The sequence below is a fragment of the Mauremys reevesii genome, linkage group 3, assembly GCF_016161935.1.
Source record: "Mauremys reevesii isolate NIE-2019 linkage group 3, ASM1616193v1, whole genome shotgun sequence".
Taxonomy (NCBI): Eukaryota; Metazoa; Chordata; order Testudines; family Geoemydidae; genus Mauremys; species Mauremys reevesii.
In genome coordinates, this window is record NC_052625.1 from 60,782,383 (window position 1) to 60,807,925 (window position 25,543).

Genomic DNA, 25,543 nt, shown 5'->3' on the forward strand with positions numbered 1-25,543 from the left:
CTGACTTGCTATATGACTTTGGGCAAGTCACTGAAACCCACACTTTCAAACTTGGATGCATAAAGCTAGACACCTAAATTCAGAGTCAGACACTTGAAATGGGTAGCCTGATGTTCATAGGTGCTAAGCACACGTAGTCAATTGGATTTGTTTCGTTCTCAGCACCTCTGAGAATCAAGCCACTACATTTGAACATTTTGGCCTATATCTTTCTCTGCCTCAGCTTCCCTAATTGTAGAAGATGGATGATCATTCCTACCTTATTGATAGGGGTACCGTGGGGTTTCACAAAACAATATTAATACTAGGAGAACCTCAGCTCTCAACTCAGGGTCTTCTTGAATAAATACCTTGATCAAACAAATATTATCCAGCACCTACAATCATGACCCATTACAGCAGAATACTAGTGTCTTTATGATAATGGTTCAGCAAGGAAGTCCCAGAGAAAAAACCTTCTTTCACTAGATCATCTCTTAACTCTCCCCCTCCCCTTCTTCCCTAAACTCTTCTGTGTTGCAAACCATGCGGTGCCAACGCATGTCAAATCCTGAGGGTGGTCACTTGGCTAAGAGCCATGGCTGTTTTAGGCTACACAGCTGGTACAGGGAGCTGTATTTAACTCTAGGGGTCCTCTTTCTGATCCACACTAAAGTCAAATTCACTCACTAACGGAGCAAGATATTTCCTGCCCTAATGGAATGACAGAGCGCTACTGATGGAAAATGAGCTGACAACGTTTTATCTTCTGCCAGCATCCCCAACAGCCAGAAACATATACTGAAACACTCAAGCCAAGCCATATACAATCCCCTCTTCAAAAAAATAAATAGAAACCATGAAAATGCATTGTGGAATCTCAATGGCAGATTCCTGGGGCGGGTTTTGGTGCTTGATTTGTAGTTCCTTGGGTGAGGGCCCATATGGTCAACTTTTCTTGGCCCATAAACATTCCTTTGAAAGGCTCCCATTTTTACAATAGCTTACTTTCTCCTCTGACCCATTGCTGGAGAGAGGCACATGGATGGCAGGAGGGTTTTCAAAGGTATTTTGTTGAGAGTGGAAACAGCCTGTTTCCAAGTGAAACAAACATAAGTAATCCTGCTTTTGCAGCAGATGGTTAATTACAGAAAAACCCTTTCTGGAAGCTATGAGCAGCCAAGAGCCCTTCACTTCTCTCACAGCTACACAAGGCCAGGAACATGACTCCCTGTGCCTCCTCTAATAACAGAAGGGTCAGATGTCCATATCATGAAATTACAGTGTGAAAGTTACAGAAAACAGGATCACACTAGGAGAGAGGGACGGGAAACTATTGTGTTTGGGGATCACTGTTTGTGGCTGCATTTCATAGTTATGTTTGGTTGGGAAATAGATTTTCTGAACTAAAAACTGCATTAAAGGGATAGTGTTGGCCTAGTTTAGGACTCCATGTTAGTAAATTTTGTTCCACAGACAAAAAGGAGGAGCAAACTGTTGCAGGCGCTTCAACCAGCCTGAGAAACTCCATGCACAATTTCATACAGACTATTTTTGCATGTTCAGAAATGTTGATTTGAATGCATCAGGGAAATCTGACATCCAGCTACCTGGTCTGCATGGATTAGTCTGAGACTGCACATATGTGCAAAAAACTATATACAAGGAATTGTGTGTTCAAAATGACAGGCAACCTTAAAGGCTACTTTTGGAAATTTGGCTCAGTGTGAATAGAAATATTTTAATTTCAACTGTATTTTGTTTAAAATCCAAGGGAAAAAACTCCCCCATCCTCCTGTGCCCTGAAATACTAGAAATCCAAACACAGCAGCCTAATGCTAGTGCATGAGAGCCAGAAAGCAAAACTGACTAGAAGCGGAAAATGAACTGACCTGCCTAGTTTCATTTGCCAAGCTAAGTCAGATGGAATAAAGGAAATAAATAACAGAAATAGTACTAAAAAGAAGTACCAACTGGATTTTCAGAATTTTACAGTTATGGTCCAAGTTCCTTATTTTGATCTCACCTGTACCATTTTTACAACTTGTTACTCAGCTGAGTTCAGTAAAATTACTTCCGATTTAAAAAAGTATAAGTGGATCAAAATCAGGCCCTATGTCAGAATTAGAGTATGGCCATTTATTAGTTAGTAGTCACATTAATATCTGGGCAATATCCCTTTAAAAACATTCAAAGAAATGAGCTCAGGTGGAATTCAAGCTGCCATGACATCTCTGGAACTGGATTAGGGATGATCCAAGAGCAGAAATTCTCAATTACAGAATTAAATTTAAAAAAACCAAACAAACGTAAAATGCTCTAAGCAAACAACAGTTTAGAGCAGCATGAACCAGATGGGAGATGGAGTCATCTTCCACCTGTTAGATTCTGCTGAAAGATATATTTTCTTTTATGTCCTATGAAGCTGTTTTGCCCTGAACAAATGATTTCTGAGCCAGAGAAAAGGGCCTGGTAACAGCTGTATTTATTAATCTTGACTCCATCTCATGCTCTCAACACAGCTATCACGCCAAAGAGCTGTATGTGCAGCTACTGTTCACCGGCAAGCCCTTCTGTACAAGTGCAAATATAGCCAAGATCATAAAAGCAACATGGTGGTGGTCAAAAGTAATCTTCCTTCTCCCCAGTAAACCGGGGATTGCATTTATTGAGGCTGCCAAGCAGACAGTGTCACAGAGAAAAAGAGACAAGTCTCTTGACACGTGCTAGAAATAGGGCAGCTGCTACATCCTACAAAGAGAAGTTTCATGACTTGACAAATCAGCCGAGATGACGACAACCCTGATATTTAGAATGGTGTACGATTTTGTGTCTGCAGATAATCACTGATATGATTTGTTGCACTTGTCAAATTACTGGATTTACAGGCACAAAATTACTGGTGTAGAACTGAAGGTCACTCTTCTAAGTTAGGTAGCATCAATGGTTAGCTCCCTTTCTTCCAGGGATTGACACAGAAGCTATTCCATTTTGAACTAGTTGGTATTGTCCTTCCAATTAGACCATCTGAAGGACAGCTCATACAATTATAATAGGGGGCATGACAGTCAAAGTTATACAGACAAACACAGTATAAAACTGGTGAGAGGATCATAGAAATGTCGGTCTGGAAGGGGCCTCGAGAGGTCATCAAGTCCAAGCTTCCCCACTGAGACAGCACCAAGTAAACCTAGACAAGGGGTGGGCAAACTTTTTGGCCTGTGGGCCCCATCTGGGTATGGAAATTGTATGGCGGGCCATGAATGCTCACAAAATTGGGGTTCAGGAGGGGATGAGGGCTCTGGCTGGGGGTGTGGGCTCTGGGGTGGGGCCAGAAATGAAGAGTTTAGGGTGCAGGAGGGGGCTCTGGGCTGGGGCAGATGGGGTGGAGTGCAGGGGGGGGGTGAGGGATCAGGCTGAGGATGAGGAGTTGGAGGTGCAGGAGGGTGCTCCAGGCCAGGACAGAGGGGTTTGGAGGGCAGGAGGAGAATCAGGGCTGGGGCAGAGGGTTGGAGCATGGGGGCGTGCCTCAGGGGTGCAGGCTCTTGGCGGTGCTTACCTCAAGCAGCTCCTGAAAGCAGCAGCATATCCCCCACTCCAGCTTCTACAAGGAGGCATGGCCAGGCGTCTCTGCTGCATGCTGCCTCGTCCGCATGCACCGCCCTTGCAGTTCCCATTGGCCATGGTTCCCGACCAATGGGAGCTGCAGGGGTGGTGCTTAGGGCAGGAGGAGTGTGCGGAGCCCCCTGGCTGCCCCTATGTGTAGGAGCCGAAGGGGGGACATGCTACTGCTTCCGTGAGCCATGTGGAGTGGCCCCTGACCCTGCTCCCCAGCTGGAGCACTGGAGCGGGAGCTCAAGGACCAGATTAAAATGACTGGCAGGCCGAGTCCAGCCCACGGGCCATAGTTTGCCCACCCCTGATCTAGACCATGCCTGTCTAACCTGTCCTTAAAAACCACCAATGATGGGGATTCAACAACATCCCTTGGAAGCCTATTCCAGAACTTAACTATCCTTAGGCCTGGGTCTACACTGGGGGGAGGAGGGGAGAGGGGGAATCAACCTAAGATATGCAACTTCAGCTACGAGAATAGTGTAGCTGAAGTCGATGCATCTTAGGTTGACTTACCTCACGTCCTCACAGCATGGGGCTGACTGCCGCCGCTCCCCCATCGACTCCATTTCCGCCTCTCGCCGCGGTGGAGTACAGGAGTCGACGGCAGAGCGATCAGGGATCGATTTATCGTGTCTACACTAGACATGATAAATTGATCCCCGATAGATTGATCAGTACCCGCCGATCTGGCAGGTAGTGTAGATGTACCCTTAGAGGTAGAAAGTTTCTGTTAATATCTAACCTAAATCTCCCTTGCTGCAAATTAAGTCAATTAGCTCATGTCCTACCTTCAGTGGACATGGAGAACAATCAATCACAGTCTTCTATAACAGCCCTTAACATATTTGAAGACAGTTATCAGGTCCCCCTCAGTCTTATTTTCTTCACCCTAAACATGCTCAGTTTTTTTTTAATCTTTCCTCATAGGTCAGGCTTACTTGACCTTTTATCATTTTTGTTGCTTTCCTCTAGACTCTGTCCAATTTGTCCACATCTTTCTTAAAGCATGGCACTCCAAATTGAACACAGTACTCCAGCTGAGGCCTCCCCAGTGCTGAATAGAGCAGGACAATTACCTCCTGTGTCTTACATACAACACTCCGGTTAATAAGCCCATGACTGACATAGCCTTTTTCACAACTGTGCATTGTTGTCTCATATTCAATTTGTTATCCACTATAACCCCCAGATCCTTTTTGGCAATACTACCACCTAGCCAGTGATTTCCCATTGTGTATTTGCGCATCTGATTTTTACTTTTTAAGTGAAGCATTTTGCACTTGTCTTTCTTGAATTTCATCTTGTTGATTTCAGACCAATTCTCAAATTTGTCAAGTTCTTTGTGAATTCTAATCCTATCCTCCAAGCGTTTGCTTATAAAATTTTCAGATGACATGAAGCCGGGAGGGATTGCATACTCTCTACTCCATTATCCAAGTCACTAATGAAAACATTTAATAGTCCTGGACCCAAGACAGATTCCCTGCTGGATCCCACTAAATACATCCTCCCAGTTTGCAGTAAACCACTGATAACTACTCTGAGTATGATCTTTCAACCAGAGAACAGAATTGGGCCCAAAGTGTCCAGGTTGTTTAGCTGAAATAGAAAGCTGTGATCTCTAGTCCAGTAACAGAGTGCTTCCTAACATATTGATCTATGGTTGGGAATGGCCAGCACTGGGGAGTCAGGAACTGATCCAAAGCCTTTGAAGTCAATAGAAAGACTTTCACAGACTTCAGATGGGCTTTGGATCAGGCTCTCATTTTATCAATGAGTAGCCCATATCTAAGCTAGGCCCCTATAGCTAAGCAATTAGGGGCAACAAGGTACGAAGGTGCTGTTTAAAGGGTCACTGATTTATTTACAGTAGGTCCAAAACTTAAGTTTTGCAAAACCCAGGGTATAACATTTTAAAACAATAGAAAGGTGTCTAATGTTTTAAAAATTCTAATAATATTTTTATTTCAAGTTTAACATTCCCCTGCAGTATTTGCAATCTAAATATTGCATCATGTGCTAACACAGAGAGCCACTAAGTGAAACTGATTAGACACTGATTGGAAACATAGTGAAACTGACTAATCATTTTTTTCAACACTTCACTCAGGGTGAAGAACGCAAAAAACAGCAGCATTCGCAGTGAAAGTGAAGGGGCCCTTAAAAAATTCTTTCCATTTTAAGAATCTCAGAGGTCTTATTAACACATTTGAGGACATTTCTTTTAAAATACCCTGATTCACTGCTATGCTACTCCAGTTTTACAGTGATGTAACTCTACTGAAAACAAATCAATGGAGCTAAACCTGCATAAAATTGAAGCAAATAAATGGTAAATGAGGTCCATTAATTTTAACCCAAGTAGCCCTTAAATATCTCCAGCGATAGAGTAAAACATAGGGCAAAAGGAAAATTTGTCAATCATTCTAGGGCCAGGGCATGTCAAAACAGCGTTACCAGAACCTGGTGTTTATTGATACTCTTAAACTGTGCTTAAAATCAGAAAAAGTAGGCCAAAATCTGCTCTCAATCCCTGAAGCTGCTCCAGCTTTACATTCATTCCAGATTTACACCAGGATAAATTTAGGGACTGATCCAAAGCCACTAAACTATTGGAAAGCCTCCCAATAACTTCAAAGGGCTTTGGATCAAGCCCTCAGAGCAGAATTTAGTGCGAGGACACGGCAAGGTTCCATATTTCTTCCCCCTTAATGACTCTTCTAGAGTAAATTTGCCTAGTCTAGACATCAAAACACTAGTCTTTGCCAATCATGCAAACTCAGCCTCTTCTCTCAAAACCAAGCTGTGTTTTCCACTTCACCCCTCATCACCAACAAATTCTGGAATCAGCAGTTAGATAGTAGTTTTTGATGAGTCATGACAGAATAGAAAGCAGCTCTTCTGTTACCTTCCTAGAGTGGCTCTGAAGCAGTAGTGAAACACTGACTGTGTCAGTAAACTCAACATGTATTACCAAGAAGAAAAATCAACAATCTATATAGTTATTTTTCAGCCCATAACAATGCTATGAAGGTGAATTGAAAAGCTTTCATAAATTAATTATAATGATAAAAGCCACCAACAACTCACACTGCCCAAGATGTTAACAGCTAAATTCATGCAGAACTGATGAGGGCAATCAATGGCTCTTGCATATAAATAACCAGAAGCAGAATTTGGCCATAAACCAGTAACAGACTATGAATTTTCAGAACACAAGAATTGCTATACCAGATCAGACCAGTGATCCATCTATCACATTATCTTGCCTCTCACAGTGGCCAGTGCTAGATGCTTCAGAGAAAGGTATAAGAACCACCCAGTAAATAATTATCGAGTAACATGCTGATAAGGGAGATTTTTCCCTAAATTCTATCTGTAAGTGGTTAGTTTTATCCTGAAGCTTGAGTATTCATTGCCGTATATTTCTGTTTTTGTCCTGTCTCACATAATCAAAAATCAAGTTATCTATAAAAATGACTAACCCTTTATTTCATTATTACTACACTAAATTCTTATAGTCAGTAATGTATTGTGGCAGTAAGTTCCATAGGTTCATTATACATTTGGGGAGGGGGGCACCCCTCCAGTCTAACCAGGCCTCACGGGGAGTGGGTGTGTTAGGGAGGGGCAATCCAGCTCTCTATCACCATCCCTGAAAATTCCCAACATAGGGGGGAACGGCTGGAGCACCTCTGTGCTCCACCAAGCCCCCACTGGCTTAACTATCCCTTGTGGACCATTACCAGTCAGTGTACCTGAGAGCAACCCCGAGGTTGCTCTGTGTCATATTTATTACATCCTTCCCATGCCAATGTTGGTGCACAGGGCAGAAACTAGCTTCTTCCAACCCTCTCAGCCATTAGCTGTTGCTTCCATCTGCTCTGTGGTGTTGAGATTACAGTTTTGCCATCCCTGCTAAGGCTGCTTCTTAATGTTTCTATTGAGTGCCCTTGTTTCCTCACACCACTTGGTTTCCACTTGCTCTCAGCATCCTGTGGGAGTCTGTGTTGGCATGTGGGATATCTGCACTAATATGTCCAGCGCTTTCTTCTGATTCTGGTGGAAACAAGCTGCTGATCAGATCTCTTCATTGGTGATAAACACTCTCCATCCAATGCCCAGAAGCCAGGGGGGCTGGCTTCCTCCTTTCCCCAAGAATGCTCAACCACTGCTCAACCCCAGGCTCTACCCCCACTCCACATGCCTTGAGTTTAGTGAAAGCTGTGGAGGCCTTTCCTATCCTTGATATCACTTCTTTCTTGAGATCTCTGTTGTGCCTGGGGCCGAGTTGGTCCTAAGATCAGGGAAGCGCAAAGGTGACAAAGGCATTTTTTGCCCTTCCCTTCAGGTTCTCTGTTGGACAGAGTTTGGTTAAACCCATGGGTCAGGGCCACGTTTTATTACTGGATTAGGAGCTTACATTTACATTTAATTTGTTTTTAAAGCTTTTCAGATCATCTTTAAGCACTGTTTAAAGAGAGGAGAGAGAGAAAATACACACACACACACACGTGTGTGTGTGTGCTCGCGCGCATATGCATGTACACAGGAGCATAGGAGAAAACCCATTATTGATTTGCAAGACAAAAGCCACAGCGACACCATCACGTCTCATTTCTGTAATTTGGCGTATCCAGTGAAGAATCCGATTTCATCATTTTCAGTTCTGTGAATCACAGAAATAAGAGCTGAAAAAGGCCTGCATTTCATCAAATCAATCTCTCTGCCAGTGCAAGATTCTTCCCTACAGAGTATACTCCTCTCCCTTTGCCAGCTCAATTTTAAATGAATCAAGCAACTGGACTTTCACTACTCTCCTTAAGACACTGTTTCACAATCAAACAGACGCTGTTGTTAGGAAATCTTTCCTGGCGTATGCAGAGGTAACTTACTGCAGCCATGGAGTTGATGCGGTCAATATAGTAATCCGGCCAGCTGGTAGCAAGCTTATTAGGGTCTTCTTGTTCCTGAAACAGAAAATTAAACAAAGTTACATGAGCAGGCTTAAAGGATAAATAGTTTTCATTTGGTTGAAATCATCTGGAATTCTTGACCATCTTACTTCCTACCTATTTCCTTATAACACACATCTTTATAGATTTTATTACAAACCTCTTTGAAGGTATAGTGCTAAAGCTATCCTGGTGATGGCAGAGAAGGAAAGATCATCCTTCAAATAGGATTACTGAAAACAGCATTACAGAACTGACTGAGACAAGGTTGTCCTTCAGTGGCCAAACGACAATACTCCCCTCCTCACAGTATGCTGACAAAGTTTGCACTCAAAGGACAGAGCCTTCAGGGATAACTCAGTTACATTTTCAAGTCTTACATTTTACAGATTTTAGAAAATATTTTGCATTATTTCTGCTAATTAGATGGGCAAGATTCACCAATTACAGAGAAAAATGCCAAAAAGTCTGGAAATAGGCCAAATGACTGCTTCTTAGGAAGTTAAGCACAACCTCAAAGCATCCAGATGAACAGAACTCTAATCTGTGAATTACAGTGAAAGCTGCATCAAAGACCACCTCCAAGAGTGGTCTTAATAATTTTAAAGTATCGCCATACATTTTGCAATTAAACTCACTTTTCAGTTGAAGGCCTACCTCTGCTGGGCAACCACATTTTACTGGTTCTTTGGGTGGTCACTTGAGAGGTTTCACTGCATCAGATTTTATTTTACTTTACTTTGTGAAGAGGCTAGGCAGATAGACTAGAAACCAGTAAGAAAATAATGATTGGTTTCTGAAGCCCTAATCTCCCACCACAAGATATAAGTATCTTACATTAAAATCAATTGAAGTTCTATCTTGTGGTTGAAGAACTGTGTCCCTTGGAGTTATACTAAAGATGGATGAATAGAGATTATCTTTCTGCCTGTCTCGCTAATCTTCCTGGCATTCTATTGTCCTGTATGTATAAACAATTATTCATAACAGGCTTAGCTTGTAAAAGTTATACAGATGAACATTAAATAGCCAGATCGCATCAACTCTTTTAGTGCTGCTACATATTTATGTTGGTTGGAGAGAAGAAATATTTCTACATGTCCCCAAACTGGCCTGCCTTCAAAAGAACCTTAATACTTGTCAGACTCCTTTCAGGTTAAAATTAAATTATAGCATACACTGTAACAAATCCATGGAAAATGTCAGGCTTCAAATCTGGAATTCACAGCAACAGCAGGGGTAAAACTCAGATCTTCCTGCTCCAAGACCACAAGCTCCTATCACTTGAACTAAAGGAGAACCTCAATTAGCTGTTAGCAGTATACAGCCAATGACATAATAGAGCAGTTCTGCTTCTAGCCAGTAGAGGGCAGTAGTATATATACCTACCAAGCCAGTTCATTACAATACCTACCTCTAGAAATACATAAAAGCCTGAGAGGCTGTCAAAACGGCAAGAGGCATCAAATGCATTTTCTAGTTCCACAATTTATAACATATATACCACCTCCCCATCAGTGGGCTGTGTGGAAATTCATGCCACACATGCACACTTTTCCAGTGCAAGTTGGAAAGCCTTTGTTTTCCTTCTCTCCCTTTCCCTGATGAAAGCAGTAGGCTGACAGAGCTAAATCCTTGCTTACCAACAGAGAAGGAGCTATAGGACTCCCCATAAGTAATCAGCTAGATTTCTACACCTCATTTCATTGCAGACTGCCTTTTAACACCTACTCTCTACTAGATGCTGACAACTGTTTTGCACACAGCAGGCCTTAAGCTCCTATCCAAGAGTCAAAATATGACCTTGCTAAAGGAAAAAACAATGCAAAAACATGCAGTTGATAAATACAGCATTATTTTTAGAAAATAATCTTATCATGGCCTGAGTAGCACAGGGGAGAGAGCGCGCTAATCTAGTGCTAGTTAAATAAAGGCCATTCCACTGGGCACCATGACATATACAGCAACCTATTTGTAAAGGGACATCAGGCCAAGACACCAATCTGCAGTGCAAGGTGCCTTGATCGGTCTTCCTGGAAGTTTCCTGTGTAAAGGAGTTTGAAAGAGCGAGTGACCCAGGCTACAGTTGTTTCCTACATAAATGGGACAGTAAGTCTGTGAGAACAATATACACAGCATCTCCTTTGCCTATTCATTGAACCTCAGGCTAGGGAAGAGGAAACAAATTCAGATAAAGTGACAACTACTCAGATCCATTCTCCAAATCTCAAAGAATCCAAATAAAAAAAATCTAAGATTCTTTAAAAAGCAGAAGTGTTAGAATACCGTGAGAAATCCTGCTCTTACTAGATTTCCAGCCCAAACAATAGGCTAAAAGGGTTTAAGATAGGAAAAGCATCCAAATACTTGAGTAATTTCCTATCTGAACCCCTGAAGCTTTGGAGGTTTGACCAGTTGTATTAAAAAAAATCAAGAACTCTGACCTTCCTAAGGTAGGATTCTGTATTTTTGGTTGGCTGAGCAGATGGAGGTGTAGTCATTTTACTCTGTGATTTACTGTTTCCCTCCCACTACTTTCTACCCTTCTATATCCAGCATATATTGTGGTCCTAACCCTGAGACCAAAGCTTAATGCCTCTTCTATGATCATCCTGCTGCTTTTGAGCAAGGGCTGGGTGAGAACTGGTTTGGATGAAATAAAGATTGATCTGAGGTTCAAAAAAAGTTTGGTTACATTTGAGTGAGATTGCATTTTCTGGTTCTGGTTCTGACCAAAAACAGAAAGTTCAAAATCCCATAAGGAAAGCTGTTCTGTTTATGGGCCTAATCTCAAGAGAAATTCCTCAGTCCTTATTCAGACAAAATTTTCATTGAAGTCAATGACTGTTTTGCTTGGAAAAGGTCTGAATAAACATTGACTAGGTGCTTCAAAATCTAGCCCTCTATTTCTGAAGTAGCAGAAAGCCAGTTCTTGCAAAAGCTACTTTTGCAAACTCAAGAGGTCTGGATAAGCATGCGGATGTTTATCTGAACTCTCAAAACACTGGTTAGTCCATCACTAATTTTAGCCAGCCACCTGGAGAAGATTTTCAAAGCATCAGTTTCTGACGTGAGATACCCAAGATCACGCTGATATTTACATCAGCCTCAGGAGCAGTACAATTGATATTTTACAATTGGAGACACCGGGGAAGATGGTTCATTGCCCAGATGATGCAAAAGTTCTCCGCAGTATGAAATCACAGCACCATACTTCTTCTCAGACAGCAGAATCTAAAATACTTTGATTTCATAAAGACCGTCAAGATTCTGATCCTCAAATAAAACATTTCAAATTGCCTCTCAGCAACTTGCACTGATGTTGATGACAAAAATCCTCTTCTTGCTCCAGAACATGCAGAAGGAAAAAAGTAGGGCCTGATACCCAAAGCCACATAGGCATCAATAACTGGAAACAATTACCCAGCTGTCTGAAGCAAAATGTCAGCCAAAGGAATCTATTAAAGTAAAGGCACCTTTTAGCTCCTTGAGTAGTGTAAATATTACATTAAAAAATAAGACGCCAGTCAGTGGGCTTCAGAAGCAACCATGTCATTCTTCACCAGAGCAACAGCTATGTAACTACTGTGAAAACACAGCCCTGATATCATACAAGCCTGTAATAAAGTCAAGGTATTATATAGGCATTGAAACTAATTTGGACTGAGTCCATCCCCATGGTGATAACTGGGACTTTTGAGGTGAACAGCTTCATCTAACATAAGATTTAATGGAATATGTCAAATACTTGGAATATTTGAACCAACTGCAAAAATAAAACTAAACAAAATATTCTAGCCACAGTTCATTTAATCCTGCAGGCCTTTTACAGAGTTCTTGGGGAATCAATCCACTATACAGTCTTCATGGACACATTCTCTTCAATGGCACAAAGACATTTGGTGGCATCAGCTTCTAGTGTGAAAGACATGCTCCATAGAAAAAACTAGAGTGACCAGACAGCAAGTGTGAAAAATTGGGACAGCTGGTGGGGGGTAACAGGAGCCTATATAAGAAAAAGACCCAAAAATCAGGACTGTCCCTATAAAATTGGGACATCTGGTCACCCTAGAAAAAACTCACCATGCCTGTAAGTACATCATTCCCCTCTGCTGGTGGTCCTTTGTAGAGAGGCACTCAAACACTAAGGTGATGGGTGCCCTATAAATGGATAAGAGTGAATAGGCCCTGAAGATTAAATGCCTAGCTTATCTGACAAATGTCTTTCAGGAGAGGGTTGAGTCATTTGGGAGAAGACTTCACAGCAGCTGCCAGCGCTGTACCTTTTTTGCAACTCGACTTCAGCATCCGGGGCTGTTGATCTGAAGTTTTACACTAAACACCAAATATACTCACAACAACATATAGTATTTCTCCAGAGTATCTCCTTAGTATCCAAGCCCTTCCCAAACATAAATGGATTTATCCTCCTGCTACCCTTAGGAGGTAGGGAGTGATTTACCCCAGTTTTACAAATAGGTAGAGAGGGCCAAGAAGAAAAGGTGAAGTGACAATCCAAACTCACCCAGGAAGTCAGTGGCACAGTTGGGAATAGAATTCTGATCACTTGATTCTCAGGCCAGTGCCCTTACAAGACCATCTTTCCTCTCCTATTCAGGGCTGCCCGGGGGGGGGCAAGAGGGGCAATTTGCCCCAGGCCCAGCAGGGGCCCCCACCAGAGTTTTTCAGGGCCCCTGGAGCGAGGTCCTTCACTCGCTCTGGGGGGGCCCGGAAAACTCTTGCGGGGCTGGGCCCAGGAGCTTCTTCGCTCCCGTTCTTCGCCGGCGGGGGGTCCTTCCGCTCCAGGGCGGAAGGACCCCCCGCCGCCGAATTACCGCTGAAGTGGGACCCGCCGCCGAAATGCAGCCGGGTCTTCGGCGGTAATTCGGCGGCGGGGGGGTCCTTCCGTTCCGGGACCCGCCGCCGAAGTGCCCGGAAGACCTGCGGTGGGGGCCCCCCCACCACTGAATTACCGCCGAAGACCTGGCTGCACTTCGGCGGCGGGTCCCACTTCGGCAGTAATTCGGCGGCGGGGGGGTCCCGCCGTGGGTCTTCGGGACACTTCGGCAGCGGGTCCCGGAATGGAAGGGGCCCCCCCGCTGCCAAAGACCCCAGGCCCCCGGAATTCTCTGGGCGGCCCTGCTCCTATTACACTGACCTGATTTTCAGAGGTCCTGGAAACTCTCAGCTCCTTGGGAACTGCAGATGCTCAGCATCTCAGCAAATCAGGCCATGTGCACACTGGGCCATGGCACCATTTAACCACACTTCAGGTGTAAATATCCTGTGCTGATGACTCATGCTGTCTTAAGACACAGACTAAGCTACTGTTTGCCACTTACACAGCTGCCCAAAACACTTAAGCACACTTCCTGATAAGTGGAAATAACAGACTACCTTTACCTGCTGCACTCTTTCCCCCAGTCCATTTGGTTGATAAGCATTATTTAAAGCAGCAGCAGGACAGGCAACTTACATAATGCCATCGAGTTTGGGTTTAAAATCTTTTTCACAAGTCCCTTATTCTGAGTGGTGAATTCTGGTTGACCTCAGTAGAAACAACATACAAAACAGATGGAAGAGAAGAAATCCAAATGGACAAACACATGAGATACACGTTTCATTCCTATTTACTTATTGTAATCTGCAAGTAAGAGCAAACTGGTGCTTGGCATCAGTTAAACCTGGAAAAACAGATTTGAAATCAATAAGGATATTTGAATTTACACTTGGGTAGCTGAAAACAGAATTTGACAAGACAGCTTCTGGTTAGTGCATTTCCCCTGCAACAGCTGATGGCATCATTCCATCCCAGACAGGAGGAAGCTGGATTCCTATACTTAGCACTAGCTGTCAACAGTGTCATCACTTAATGGCAGAAAAAGTCACAGACCCCTGAACTCAGGTGGTTAAAAAATGATTAGTTTTTGTTTAAAAAAAGTGTAATTAAGGGTTTGCCATGTTGGTTACACCTCTATGGTGGCTTTTTCAAAAGCACCTAAAGGAAGTCAGGCTCACAACTCCAAATGAAAGTCAATGAAAGCTCAATTCCCACAAGATGTTTTTGAAAGGCTCATCTTAAAAGTACAGTGAATACTTTGCACTCCTGTGGTGCCTTCCCCCAACCATATCCCAGTGCTTTTCACAAGTTAATGAATTAAGCTTCACTGCAGCCTTCTCAGCTAGGTGAGTTTAGGTGGGCAAAATGAGACAGAGAGATTAAGTGATTCCCTTCAATCACACAGGAAATCTGTAACAGAGCCAGGAATAGAACCCACATTGGACTCCAACATCCTGTGTTTTTACCCAATAGACCATTTTCCTTTTTAATGTAACTGATTTTCTGAAAGTTCAAGCCTTTACAGTTCAGCCTTTAGAAAAAAAATCTTTAAATTCCAAATGAAATTCTTCCTTGAGCATTAAAAAGTCTGCTAGCTGTTTCTCAGTTCTGTATCAGTAATAGAGCCTGCCTCAGTGGAGCACTTTGGTTAACAAATACAAAATGTGTCCGATCTCCCATGAGACAAAATATGAATTCATAACAGCAGCTGAAACAAATCCAGGATTCTTCAGACAGTTTACGCATCCGAAAAGCCAACCAGGTCCCAGTAGATAGTAATTTTGAAACAGGACAGACCACAGGACTGAGCCATTCACTAGACAGATGTGGTTACTGCACTATTTCCTCGACTGCATGACTAGCACTGACAGGAGTATTCTTAAGGTGTTGTGGATGGTGCCATACACAAGCCGTCTAAGCACAATTCATCCAGAGCAAGACACAAATATTTCTTCTCTCCCTGGATTCAGGCTATCTGCAGATAAGAATCTTTGTGCTCCGAGAGCAGTCTGTTTTATCATGAGATACAAAAGAGAATATCCATTCATTAGCAGCTGTACGGGCTAGAACACTGTTGAAATGTTCCAGTTCCATCTAGTAAAAAGTGATGCGCACGCACACTACCTAGTTCACTGCAGTATGAAATCGGAACATATTTACCCAGCCAGATCATTGTTTCATCTAGCCTGGTACCTCTCCTCCAGCCAGGCAGTATCAAGCCAGGCTGATCCAATTGGCTGAGTCTGTTGTCTCTGACTGTGGCTGCTTACTGATGTTTCAAGGACAGACTACTGCAAAGCTTACCATGCCATTATTATGATTTATACTACAGCAGCGCCTCATTGTCTAGGGTTGCCAACTTTCTAATCGCACAAAACTGAACACCCTAGCCCCAACCCTTCCCTGAGACCCTGCCCCCTTCCCTCCTTCTTCCTCAGGGCTCTGCCCCCCACTCACTACATTCCCCCTCCCTCTGTGGCTCGCTCTCCCCCATCTTCACTCACTTTCACTGTGCTAGGGGAGGGGGTTGGGATTCAGGAGGGGGTGATGGCTCCAACTGGGGGTGCAGGTTCTGGGGGGGACCAGAAATGAGGCGTTCAGGGTGTGGGGGCTCTGGGCTGGGGCAGAGAGAGTTGGGGTATGGGAGAGGGTGAGGGCTCCGGCTAGGGGTGCAGACTCTGGGGTGGGGCTGGGGATGAGGATGAGGAGTTTGGGATGCAGAAAAGGGCTCCAGGCTGGGGGATGGGGCCGAGGGATTCGGAGTGTGGGAAGGGGCTGCAGGTTGAGGCAAGAGGTTCGGGTGCAAGACGGGGTCTGGACTCTGGAGCTGGGCCAGGGATCAGGAGTTTGGGGTACAGGAGGGGGGTCCAGGTGGGGGGGGGCACAGGGCTGGGGTTTGAGGCACAGGCTTACCTCAGGCAGCTCCCAGTCAGCAGCGCAATGTGGTTAAGACAGGCTCCCTGCCTCTTTCGGCACCGCACTGCACCTCAGAAGCAGCCAGCAGGTCCCTCCAGCTCCTAGGCTGGGAGGGCAGGAGGCTCTGTGCACTGCTCTTGCCCACAGGCACCGCCCCCCTGCATAGGAACCGGATCTGCTGGCAGCTTCTGGGGCGCAGCATGGTGCCAGGACAGATAGGAACTAGCCTGCCTTAGACCCACAGCATCACCAACCGGACTTTTAACGGCCCAATCGGCAGTGCTGACCGGAGCTGCCAGGGTCCCTTTTCAACCAGGCATTTCAGTCAAAAACTGGACGCCTGGCAACCCTTTCATGGTCCCCACTGAGACTGAAGCTGTGTTATGCTGAGCATTGCACACAAACATAGGCGGAGACAGTCTCTACCCCAAAGGGCTCACAAGCTAATTAGACAAGACAGACAAAGGGTGGGAAAGGGAGGAATAAAAAGGACAAAGGTGAAGTGACCTACCCAAGGGGACACAGATCAATGGCAAAGACAGGACAAGAACCCAGGTCTTGAGTCCAGGGATCCACTGGACCCAGGATCAATCCTGAATTACAATCAGCAACAGAAAGAAGAACAAGCATTCAACTCCCCAAGGAGCTTTCCTCTTAGGAACCTTCCCACAGTGCTGGGAGAAACATGCATGTCACCTAATCCCATGACTCTCCAGAGACTGAAAGGATTGGAGATTGTGCTCAGTCATTTTCCAGACGATGGTTTTCCCCACAATATCCTGGAAATTCACACATTAAACTGAATCCATATTATTTTTTCCAACTGCTTCTCAACATCCTACCCATCACATTTTCCACTATGTCTGATCCTGAGGTTGAGGGGGTTAGATATTTTTCACATTATATACCCACAATGGGCCTGATTCGGATCTCACTTAGCACTGGTGTAACTCCATTGACTTCAGATGAATTAGCCCTCATCAACATCTGTACAAGTGAGAGGAGAGTCGGGCCTGGGGGTGTTCTGATCAGGGCTGGCTCCAGCATTTTTGCCACCCCAAGTGGCAGGGGAAAAAAAAAAGCCGTGATTGGTGGCACTTCGGCGGCAGCTTCATTCTTCAGCGGCAAGTCCTTCCCTCCAAGAGGTACTGAGGGACCCGCCGCCAAATTGCCACCGAAGACCCGGACGTGCCGTCCCTTTCCGTCGGCCGCCCCAAGCACCTGCTTGCAGTGCTGGTGCCTGGAGCCGGCCCTGGTTCTGGTCACCTCACAGGTAAAACCCATTAAACAACAAAATGTTTTCCCTCCTGCATCAGCAACGGGCTGGAATTCCAGACCTGTAGAGAAAGAACCCTTTGGGCACTTTGTGTCTTCAGGTTACACAGTGTTTATTTAAATTGGGTGAAAAAAATGAACTGTCTAATAATAGCATTTAAAGCAAGTTTAAGCTTTACAATAACTGTATCTGGCACAGACCTTTCTATAGGTTGTTCCTGGATAAAATCCTATCCAGGAGAAGTTTAAATTATAGCAAGGCTGCACAGTACATTTTTTGTTTTGAAAACTCCCTCGCGTACCATTCTCCTTCCTTTCCTGTTGATGCTTTATCACCACCATCATTGGCACAGACAGATGTGAACTTGTTGGCAATGCTGACAGCATCAGCCACCTCTTATTTTTAGAGAGAGTGCAGATATGCTTGTCCAAATATAGAGCCCCTGCTGTCTGATATTGCCAGCATAAGCCACTGATTTATGGGTGCAGTGTAAGGACAAAAGGACATCTTCTCCCTGAGTTCATCAGTCTGATCAAATCAGGGCCGCCCGGGGGAGGAGGTGGGGACAAGTGGGGCAATTTGCCCCAAGCCCTGGGCCCCGCAGGGGGCCCCCCCGAGAGTTTTTCAGGACCCTGGAGCAGGATCCTTCACTTGCTCCGGGGGCCCCGGAAAACTCTTGCAGGGCCCGGACCCCCGGAGCTTCTTCCGCTCCGGGTCTTTGGCAGTAATTCGGCAGTGGTTGGGTCTTCAGGGCACTTCGGCAGCGGGTCCTGGAGCGGAAGGAACCCCCACCGCCGAATTACCCCCGAAGCTGGGGCCCCGCTGCCGAGGACCCCAGGCCCCCTGAATCCTCTGGGCGGCTCTGGATCAAATAAATATCTGGAGCTGAGACTTGAGAAATGTACCCAATTCTTCCAAACCTAAAGGGAAAGCTTACTCACACAGTTACACCCGTAACTCAATCCATGCCCCCACTGTGAGCCAGGTCCCTTTCTACATGGCCCTTTCTACATTCTCCTGTTGATTAGATTCCCTCAACTACTGTGGCCCAACAGCCTCAGTTTCCTACTGGCTGAACTCTGTCGCCACTGAATTGAATACCACCACATAAATGAATTCATGGCGGGCAGCCACCTGCCTCCAAATAAGACTATGAATGCTGCCCATTTCCCCCCTAAACCCAATAAAAAAAATGTTAAGCAGCTCAATTCCCCCCTCCCCTCATATTCAATCAATCAATTTATTATGGGGGAAGGGCAATATAAATTGATACTTTGTAGCCCCTTCCATGAGTCAATTTATGCTGATTCCACGCACAGAGTCTTGGCGGGTGTCAGGAGTCCTCTTCCATGATAGCAGGGGCATGGGGGATTGAGTTTTCCCTCCTCCTGGACCAAATCCCAGCCCACCCAAAACCAGGGAGCAGTGGGCTGAGGAGCTGGGAGGCCCCAGCCAGCCTGGAGACCAAGGGTAGCAGCCTCCCTGCCTGCCATCCTAGCAGCAGCGGCAGCTCCAGGCCCCAGCATGCCAAGCGCGTGCTTGGGGCGGCATGCCACGGGGGGCGCTCTGCCGGTCGCCGGGAGGGCGGTAGGCAGCTCCGGTGGACCTCCCGCAGGCGTGCCTGTGGAGGGTCCGCTGCTCCCGCAGCTCCGGTGGTCCACCAAAGCTGTGGGACCAGCGGACCCCCGGAGCCGCCTGCTGCCCTCCTGGCGACCGGCAGAGTGCCCCCCGTGGCGTGCCGCCCTGCTTGGGGCGGTGAAATGTCTAGAGCTGCCCCTGCCTAGCAGAGAGTTTTCTCTGCCAGGTGGCGGATATTGCCACCACCCCAGACAAACCTTCTGTGGGGATAGCAGCACCTCACCCACCCACGCCCACCTACACCTTCCCAATTCTCAACACCACTGCCAGTCCCTGCAACATCTAGCTGTTGCTTGCGAGTCTCAGCTCCAGTATTGACCCTACTCAGCTTGTGACAACTGACAGAGTCTTGGGCCAAAAGCGGTGTGCCTACAGGTCAGGAATTTGCTCCTCGAGTGGACTGCCTGCAACTCATCTTGTTCCTTTCAGCAGCGGCCTTTTCAACTGTGTGCCTAAACAGTTGGTATTTATGTCATTTTGGCTGAGAGAGAATTTCCTTTTTCAATTCTTTCTCCTCTTTCTTGGCATTCTTTCGGCAGCTCAGAGCAAAGCCAAAGCCAGTGTAACTGAACCTCCCAGCTGCCACATGCTTGCACTTGAAGTTTCTCTTTCTGTGCTGATTTGTTTATTTCTAGTGAACAACCTCTTATTTTCTTTTCCAAACTAAAAAAAAAAATTCCCCTCAACTAAAAGAAAAAAAAAATCCCTCCAAGATCCATGGCAATTACTCTGCCTGCTGAGCTGGTGATGGAAATCAGACTTCACTTCTCAAAAGGCAACACAAACTGTTCCCTGCGGGAATACATATGCACAGAACTGGCTAATGAAATGTTCTGACAGGCCCCTCTTAGCTATCTTGCCTCTCACAAAAATGCTGCTTTACAAAGACTTTCCATCCCCCTCTTCAACATGGTTCTCCCCTGGTCCCACTCTAGGCCATCTGGTCACAAGGAGAGTTGATGGAGTTTTGATGGTGATGATGGACTGGTCCATTCTGTCTCCCTTTCATGGGTGCCACCACGTATCAAATGAAATGCTGACTAGACTGTAGTCAGAGCTTTTGCAGTATGAAAGATGGGCTTGAGGTTAAGGCACTAAACTGGTACTCATGAGGATCTGGTTTCAATTCCCGGTTCTACCACAGACTTCTTGTCTGATCTTGGGGAAGTTACTTAATTCCTCTCTGCATCTGTTCCCCTTCTGTGAACCATAATACTTGCTTTCTCCCAGCCAGCATGTGTCTCGCCCATTTAGTTTGTTCACTCTTTGGGACAAGAGCTTTCTTTTACTATACAAGAGCTCAGCGCCCAACACAATGGGGCCCTCCATTTTGGTTTGGGCTTCTATATGCTAGTATCTATAAGCTTAATAAAAATAATAATAAAAAAAATCACAAGAGAACCTTCCAAAAGCAGGAAGCTGAGAAAGACTCCAGTTTGGTTTCTTTTTCTTACAGGCAGTAGCTTCTGAAAACATTATTTAATTTGCTTGTTTCAGAATCCACAGCTTCTTATTTTAAATCATAATTGGATTTTTTTAAAATGTATGCACTAGTTCAAGTACAGCTAATGGACTTGAAGCAGAAATTAATACAGGGAAGCCTGTGTTATGCATAGGGCCCTACCAAATTCATGGCCCATTTTGGTCAATTTCATGGTCATAGGATTTTAAAAATCATAAATTTCATGATTTCATCTATTTAAATCTGAAATTTAAGTGTAGAAATTGTAAGAGTCCTGACCCAAAAAGGAGTTGGGGTGGGGGGGAGTCGCAAGGTTATTGTAGGGGGGTTGCAGTACTGCTACCCTTACTTCTGCACTGCTGCTGGCGTCAGTGCTGCCTTCAGAGCTGGGCAGCTGGAGAGCAGCGGCTACTGTCTGGGAGCTCAGCTCTGAAGGCAGAGCCACCACCAGCAGCAGCGCAGAAGTAAGGATGGCATGGTAAGGTATTGCCACCCTTACTTCTGCACTGCTGCTGGCCGGGCACTGCCTTCAGAGCTGGGAGCCTGCCAACAGCCCCGCCGCTCTCTGGCTGCCCAGCTCTGAAGCCAGCGCAGAAGGGTGGCAATACCACAACCCTCCTAAAATTACCTTGTGATCCCCCTGCAACTCACTTTTGGGTCAGGACCTCCAGTTTGAGAAACGCTGGTCTCCCTCATGAAATCTGTATAGTGTGGGGGTTAAAAAAAAAATCACACAAAAGACCAGATTTCTTGGTGGGAGACCAGATTTCATGGTCCATGACATGTTTTTCCATTGCCATGAATTTGGTAGGGCATTAGTTATGCAAGAGGTCAGACTAGATCATAATGGTCCCTTCTGATATTAAAATCTATGAGTATATGGACTGAATGACTTTCGCTTTAAGTACTTGCTGTCCTTGGAAGATTAATGAGCATTCGGCAGAGTTCAGAACACAGGTAATAAATAGTGGGAGCTCTGTTCTGTACTAAATGGTTTTCCAGCATTCTAGGTGAACATTTTAATTTGTTTTTTATTCTTTGTTCTTGCTCATATATTTGAGACTATCTGAAGGGCGAGATAGATATTTTATAATTATTACTACATACCATCAACAGGACAAAACTGAGCAACACATGAATTGTAGGGATTGATCCTGTTTTGGAAGTGGATAGACTACTAGATGACCTAACATCATAGCTGCCACTTACACACACAATCAGCATCTACACACAGTTCCCACACCACAGTTTCTGATATCCCACAGTTATTGCCTTTTACAAACAGAAAAATACTAAAGCGACATATCCAATGGAGTAATTACTAGATAAATACTGGCTTTTTAGTTGTGATCACTTGACAATTAAAGTGCCCAAACCTGCCTCCCATTGAAGTCAAAGGCCAAACTCCCATTGTTTCAATGCAAGCCAAATCAGGAGCACAGGGTGAGAGTCCACAAATGCCATTTTCAAAAGCAACCTCTGATTTTCACCGCTCAAACTTAGAACACTTTGACCATGATTTTCAGAAGTGCTAAATCACTTGCAACTCCAGCTGATGGCACTGGGGCCTGCAGGCCCTTGATACAGCTGAAAAATCAGGCACAAGGTATCTCAAAGTCAGGCACCCAAAATTGTTATAATGGTCATTGTCATGATTTGGGCCTATGCCTTCAGAAAACTGCCCTGAAGAGCTAGAAAAACTATTTCGGCAGGGCTGCCAAACTTTTGGATTGGCAATGGCTGGGCTTAAAACAAAAAGGGAAACTAAAAATCTCTCTCTCGTGGAAAAACAACATCTTTGGATTTAAAAAATAAATGTATAACTGAGGACCTGACCCAAATAACCTATGCGCTCAAGATAAATAAATGAGCCTCCAAGTGCCAGTACTGCACCATGAAAACTGTGAGCCAAAGCGCAGAAAAAGAAAAGAAAAAAAAACCCCGCTCTGATTGTTTCTGATGTCCCCTAGAATGGGATTGGCATTTTAGGAGTTCTTTTAAGAGCAGATTTTCTCCATTGGAATGTTGGCATTTCAGCTGAATGATGAGAGCAAATTCAATCTGTTCTTCCCCATCCCCTTCCCCACCAGCTAATCTATAAACTGTTGAAAGGGAGACTCAGAAAGGATCAGCTGAAGAAGAGTCTTCATCATCATGGCAAAGTATGTGCCTCTCAAATCAGTCTGTAGCTAGGTCCTGGGTGGTCTGGCTGGATATTCAGTTTACATCCATCACTGATGATCCTATCACACCACTGAAGCTTTTGATGACCACTTCATTGTCAGCTGTATTGCAGCATTCCTTGGTAAACATGCTTTGTAATTCATTGGTCTTTCATCCTAATGATATGTCCATACCAAGAAAGCCCCCAAAAAATCACATCAGTGCTGACAGACGTTTGCTAGGTTCAACAACAAATATCCTCATTTCTGATCCTGTCCTCCCACATAACACGGAGTAGCTGATGAAGACTATCAATCAAAAATGTCAATCTGCCACTCTTTAGCCTTCCTCAGCACTCACGTGTCACTGTCCAACAACAGAGTTGATATACCTGTAGTTCTATAGATCCACAGCTTCATCACAAGTTTGATGTCACAACATTCCCACAGAGGCTACTAAAGACCCCTGAACATGGTAGTAGCTGCTGCTATACAAGCTTCTACATCTTTCAAGCCTTCTCCAGCTCGGTCTTTGACATTTCCCAAGTATTTGATAGTTACCACCTGATCAGTGTCCTATCTGGATACTGGTTGGAAGCTGGAGCTGGAGGCTGCTTGATGGTAATGTCAGTGACTTAGTTTATCCAGGTTAATAACCAGACCAATGTGTCTCTCTTCTTGCCCAACCAGTTCAGCCATCAGCTGCAGCAATTCCCCACGTTGAGCCAACAAAACAATACAATTGGTGCATTCAAGATCTCCCAGCGAATGGTGTAGAAGAGTGTGACACAACACTAAGTCTCCTGTAGCGAACTCTTCAAGTAAACATCTTTAACCATTTGCCCAGGAGGGCAAATTTTCACATCAGGAGATTGTTATGGGAATCTAACAATTTGCTGACACAATGGTCTGATTCTTCTCACTTTCACGGATCTAAATCAAGAGTATACCTGGCTGAAGTCAATAAAGTTACACCAGTGAGAGAAGTGCATGAGGCCCAAGCACCACTACACTGAGCCATAATGGAATGACATGGTGAATGTGTTATGTGAACTCCAAAAGTTATTCCTGCACCTTAACATTTTGTACACTAGGCTCACCAAGTTGAAACTGGGACAAATCCTTTTACTGCTCTGAGAATGCTATCCCAAAAGCTGAAGAAGAGAGGAAACAGATATTGATTTGTGTTGATTTTTTATTGGGCCTAACCATATTGCAGAAATTCTGACACCTGCAATACACAGCAAATGTTGTACATTAACTTATGCCACTATTAAAATCGTTATTTCTGTTTGAAGTGGCCCTGGAATGTCACCCATCATATAGTAATTGTGACCTCTTTGCTTTTCTTCTTGAAAATCTTCAACATTCTAGATGCAAGAGCTGGAGAAGTTATGGAGCACCGATTCTTACTTGTACATTTCATTCCAATGAACAGATGAATTAGTGCTGCACATGCGGTCTTTTATATAGCAACAAAAGAACACATGAGGTGCTGTGACATCATCCTCCGATACGATGGACAGCCATACTATCCATGTTCTGTGCTTGTCATAGACCTGTATAGCTGAACTCACTGATTTATATTCCACTTTCAGTTACATCACGTAACTCTCTGGAGGCCATGTCGTGATATCTAGATTAGAGAGACTGGTGTGGCTCTGGAACAGTACTGGGCTAACAAATCATCTCAGCTAACTGGAGTATTAAATCATTCTGTTTAGGGGAAAAGCAGCAGATACTGGAAGGAAAATAGCAAGTTAACTCTAAGGATGTTGGCATTCTGAAAACTTCCAGCTAAAGAATGCAGCTGTTTCCAAAGGGCAACAGCTTCCCTTTGGTGACTTGCCAGTACCTTGAGATTTCTCTGAACAACAGTAACTGAAATGCAAGACTACTTTCAGAGAACCCTATTTTGTGAAATTCTGCATTTCAGACTTGGTTTTCAGTCAGTCTCCTAAACTGTATAAGCAATGCACCATTCTGGCTGAGAGTGACTGCAGATGCCAGGCACTTGGAGGAGAATTAAGGGGAACTAGAAGTTGCAGTCTGTTTTAAGGAGAAGATCTCCTTGTAATGGTTCAGGAGATGATGGATGAATCCCAGCTAGGGTGAATGCAAGACACACACACACACACACACTCTTGCCAGAATTCTAGGTGGGGCTTCTGGGGTCCTGCCTACAAGCAGTTTCTCCCCTAGTCTGGCCTATGGCCCCATGTGACATTCCTATTTAAAAACTTACAAGACTGAAGCATTAAGCCTCTGTAACAAATTTAGGAAGAGTCAGTGGGGAGACAACCTGGCACCTTTGGCACCAAAACATAAGCCCAAACTACTTCCGCTAAAGCAATAACTAACTTGACCAGACACATGTAAGAGGCTCGTCTTGTCAGTGGCTGCTCCACACGTTGGATACAAGACATCATATACACTTAGCCAGTGTGTTACACTTGCACACACTCAACCAGCTCCCCTGACTCTCAGTTGGGGCACGATCAACCAACTACCAGTAGCTCTTGCCTTAGCAGCAGGTCTACTCTGTATTTAGATCGTCCCACTAGCTGGAGAAAGGTAGCTCCATCTCCTTAAAAGGCACAATATTCATAATTAAGAGAAAGCGATTGCACTTCCATCAAGCTCTGCTTAACTGGGGTTCCTAATAAAGTGCTTCTCAAGTATTGTACCATATCAGAT

General features: G+C 44.7%; 1 protein-coding gene across 7 annotated transcripts in view; it reads right to left on the reverse strand.

The window, feature by feature from the left end:
* The window catches only part of DAAM2 (dishevelled associated activator of morphogenesis 2), a 258,023-nt gene that overhangs the window by 87,742 nt on the left and 144,738 nt on the right, over positions 1-25,543 (reverse strand). For all 7 annotated transcript variants that reach the window (XM_039529310.1, XM_039529309.1, XM_039529311.1 and 4 more), the window contains one exon: positions 8,493-8,567. In XM_039529310.1, coding sequence (XP_039385244.1) covers positions 8,493-8,567 — 75 coding nt within the window. The remainder of the gene's footprint in view (positions 1-8,492; positions 8,568-25,543) is intronic.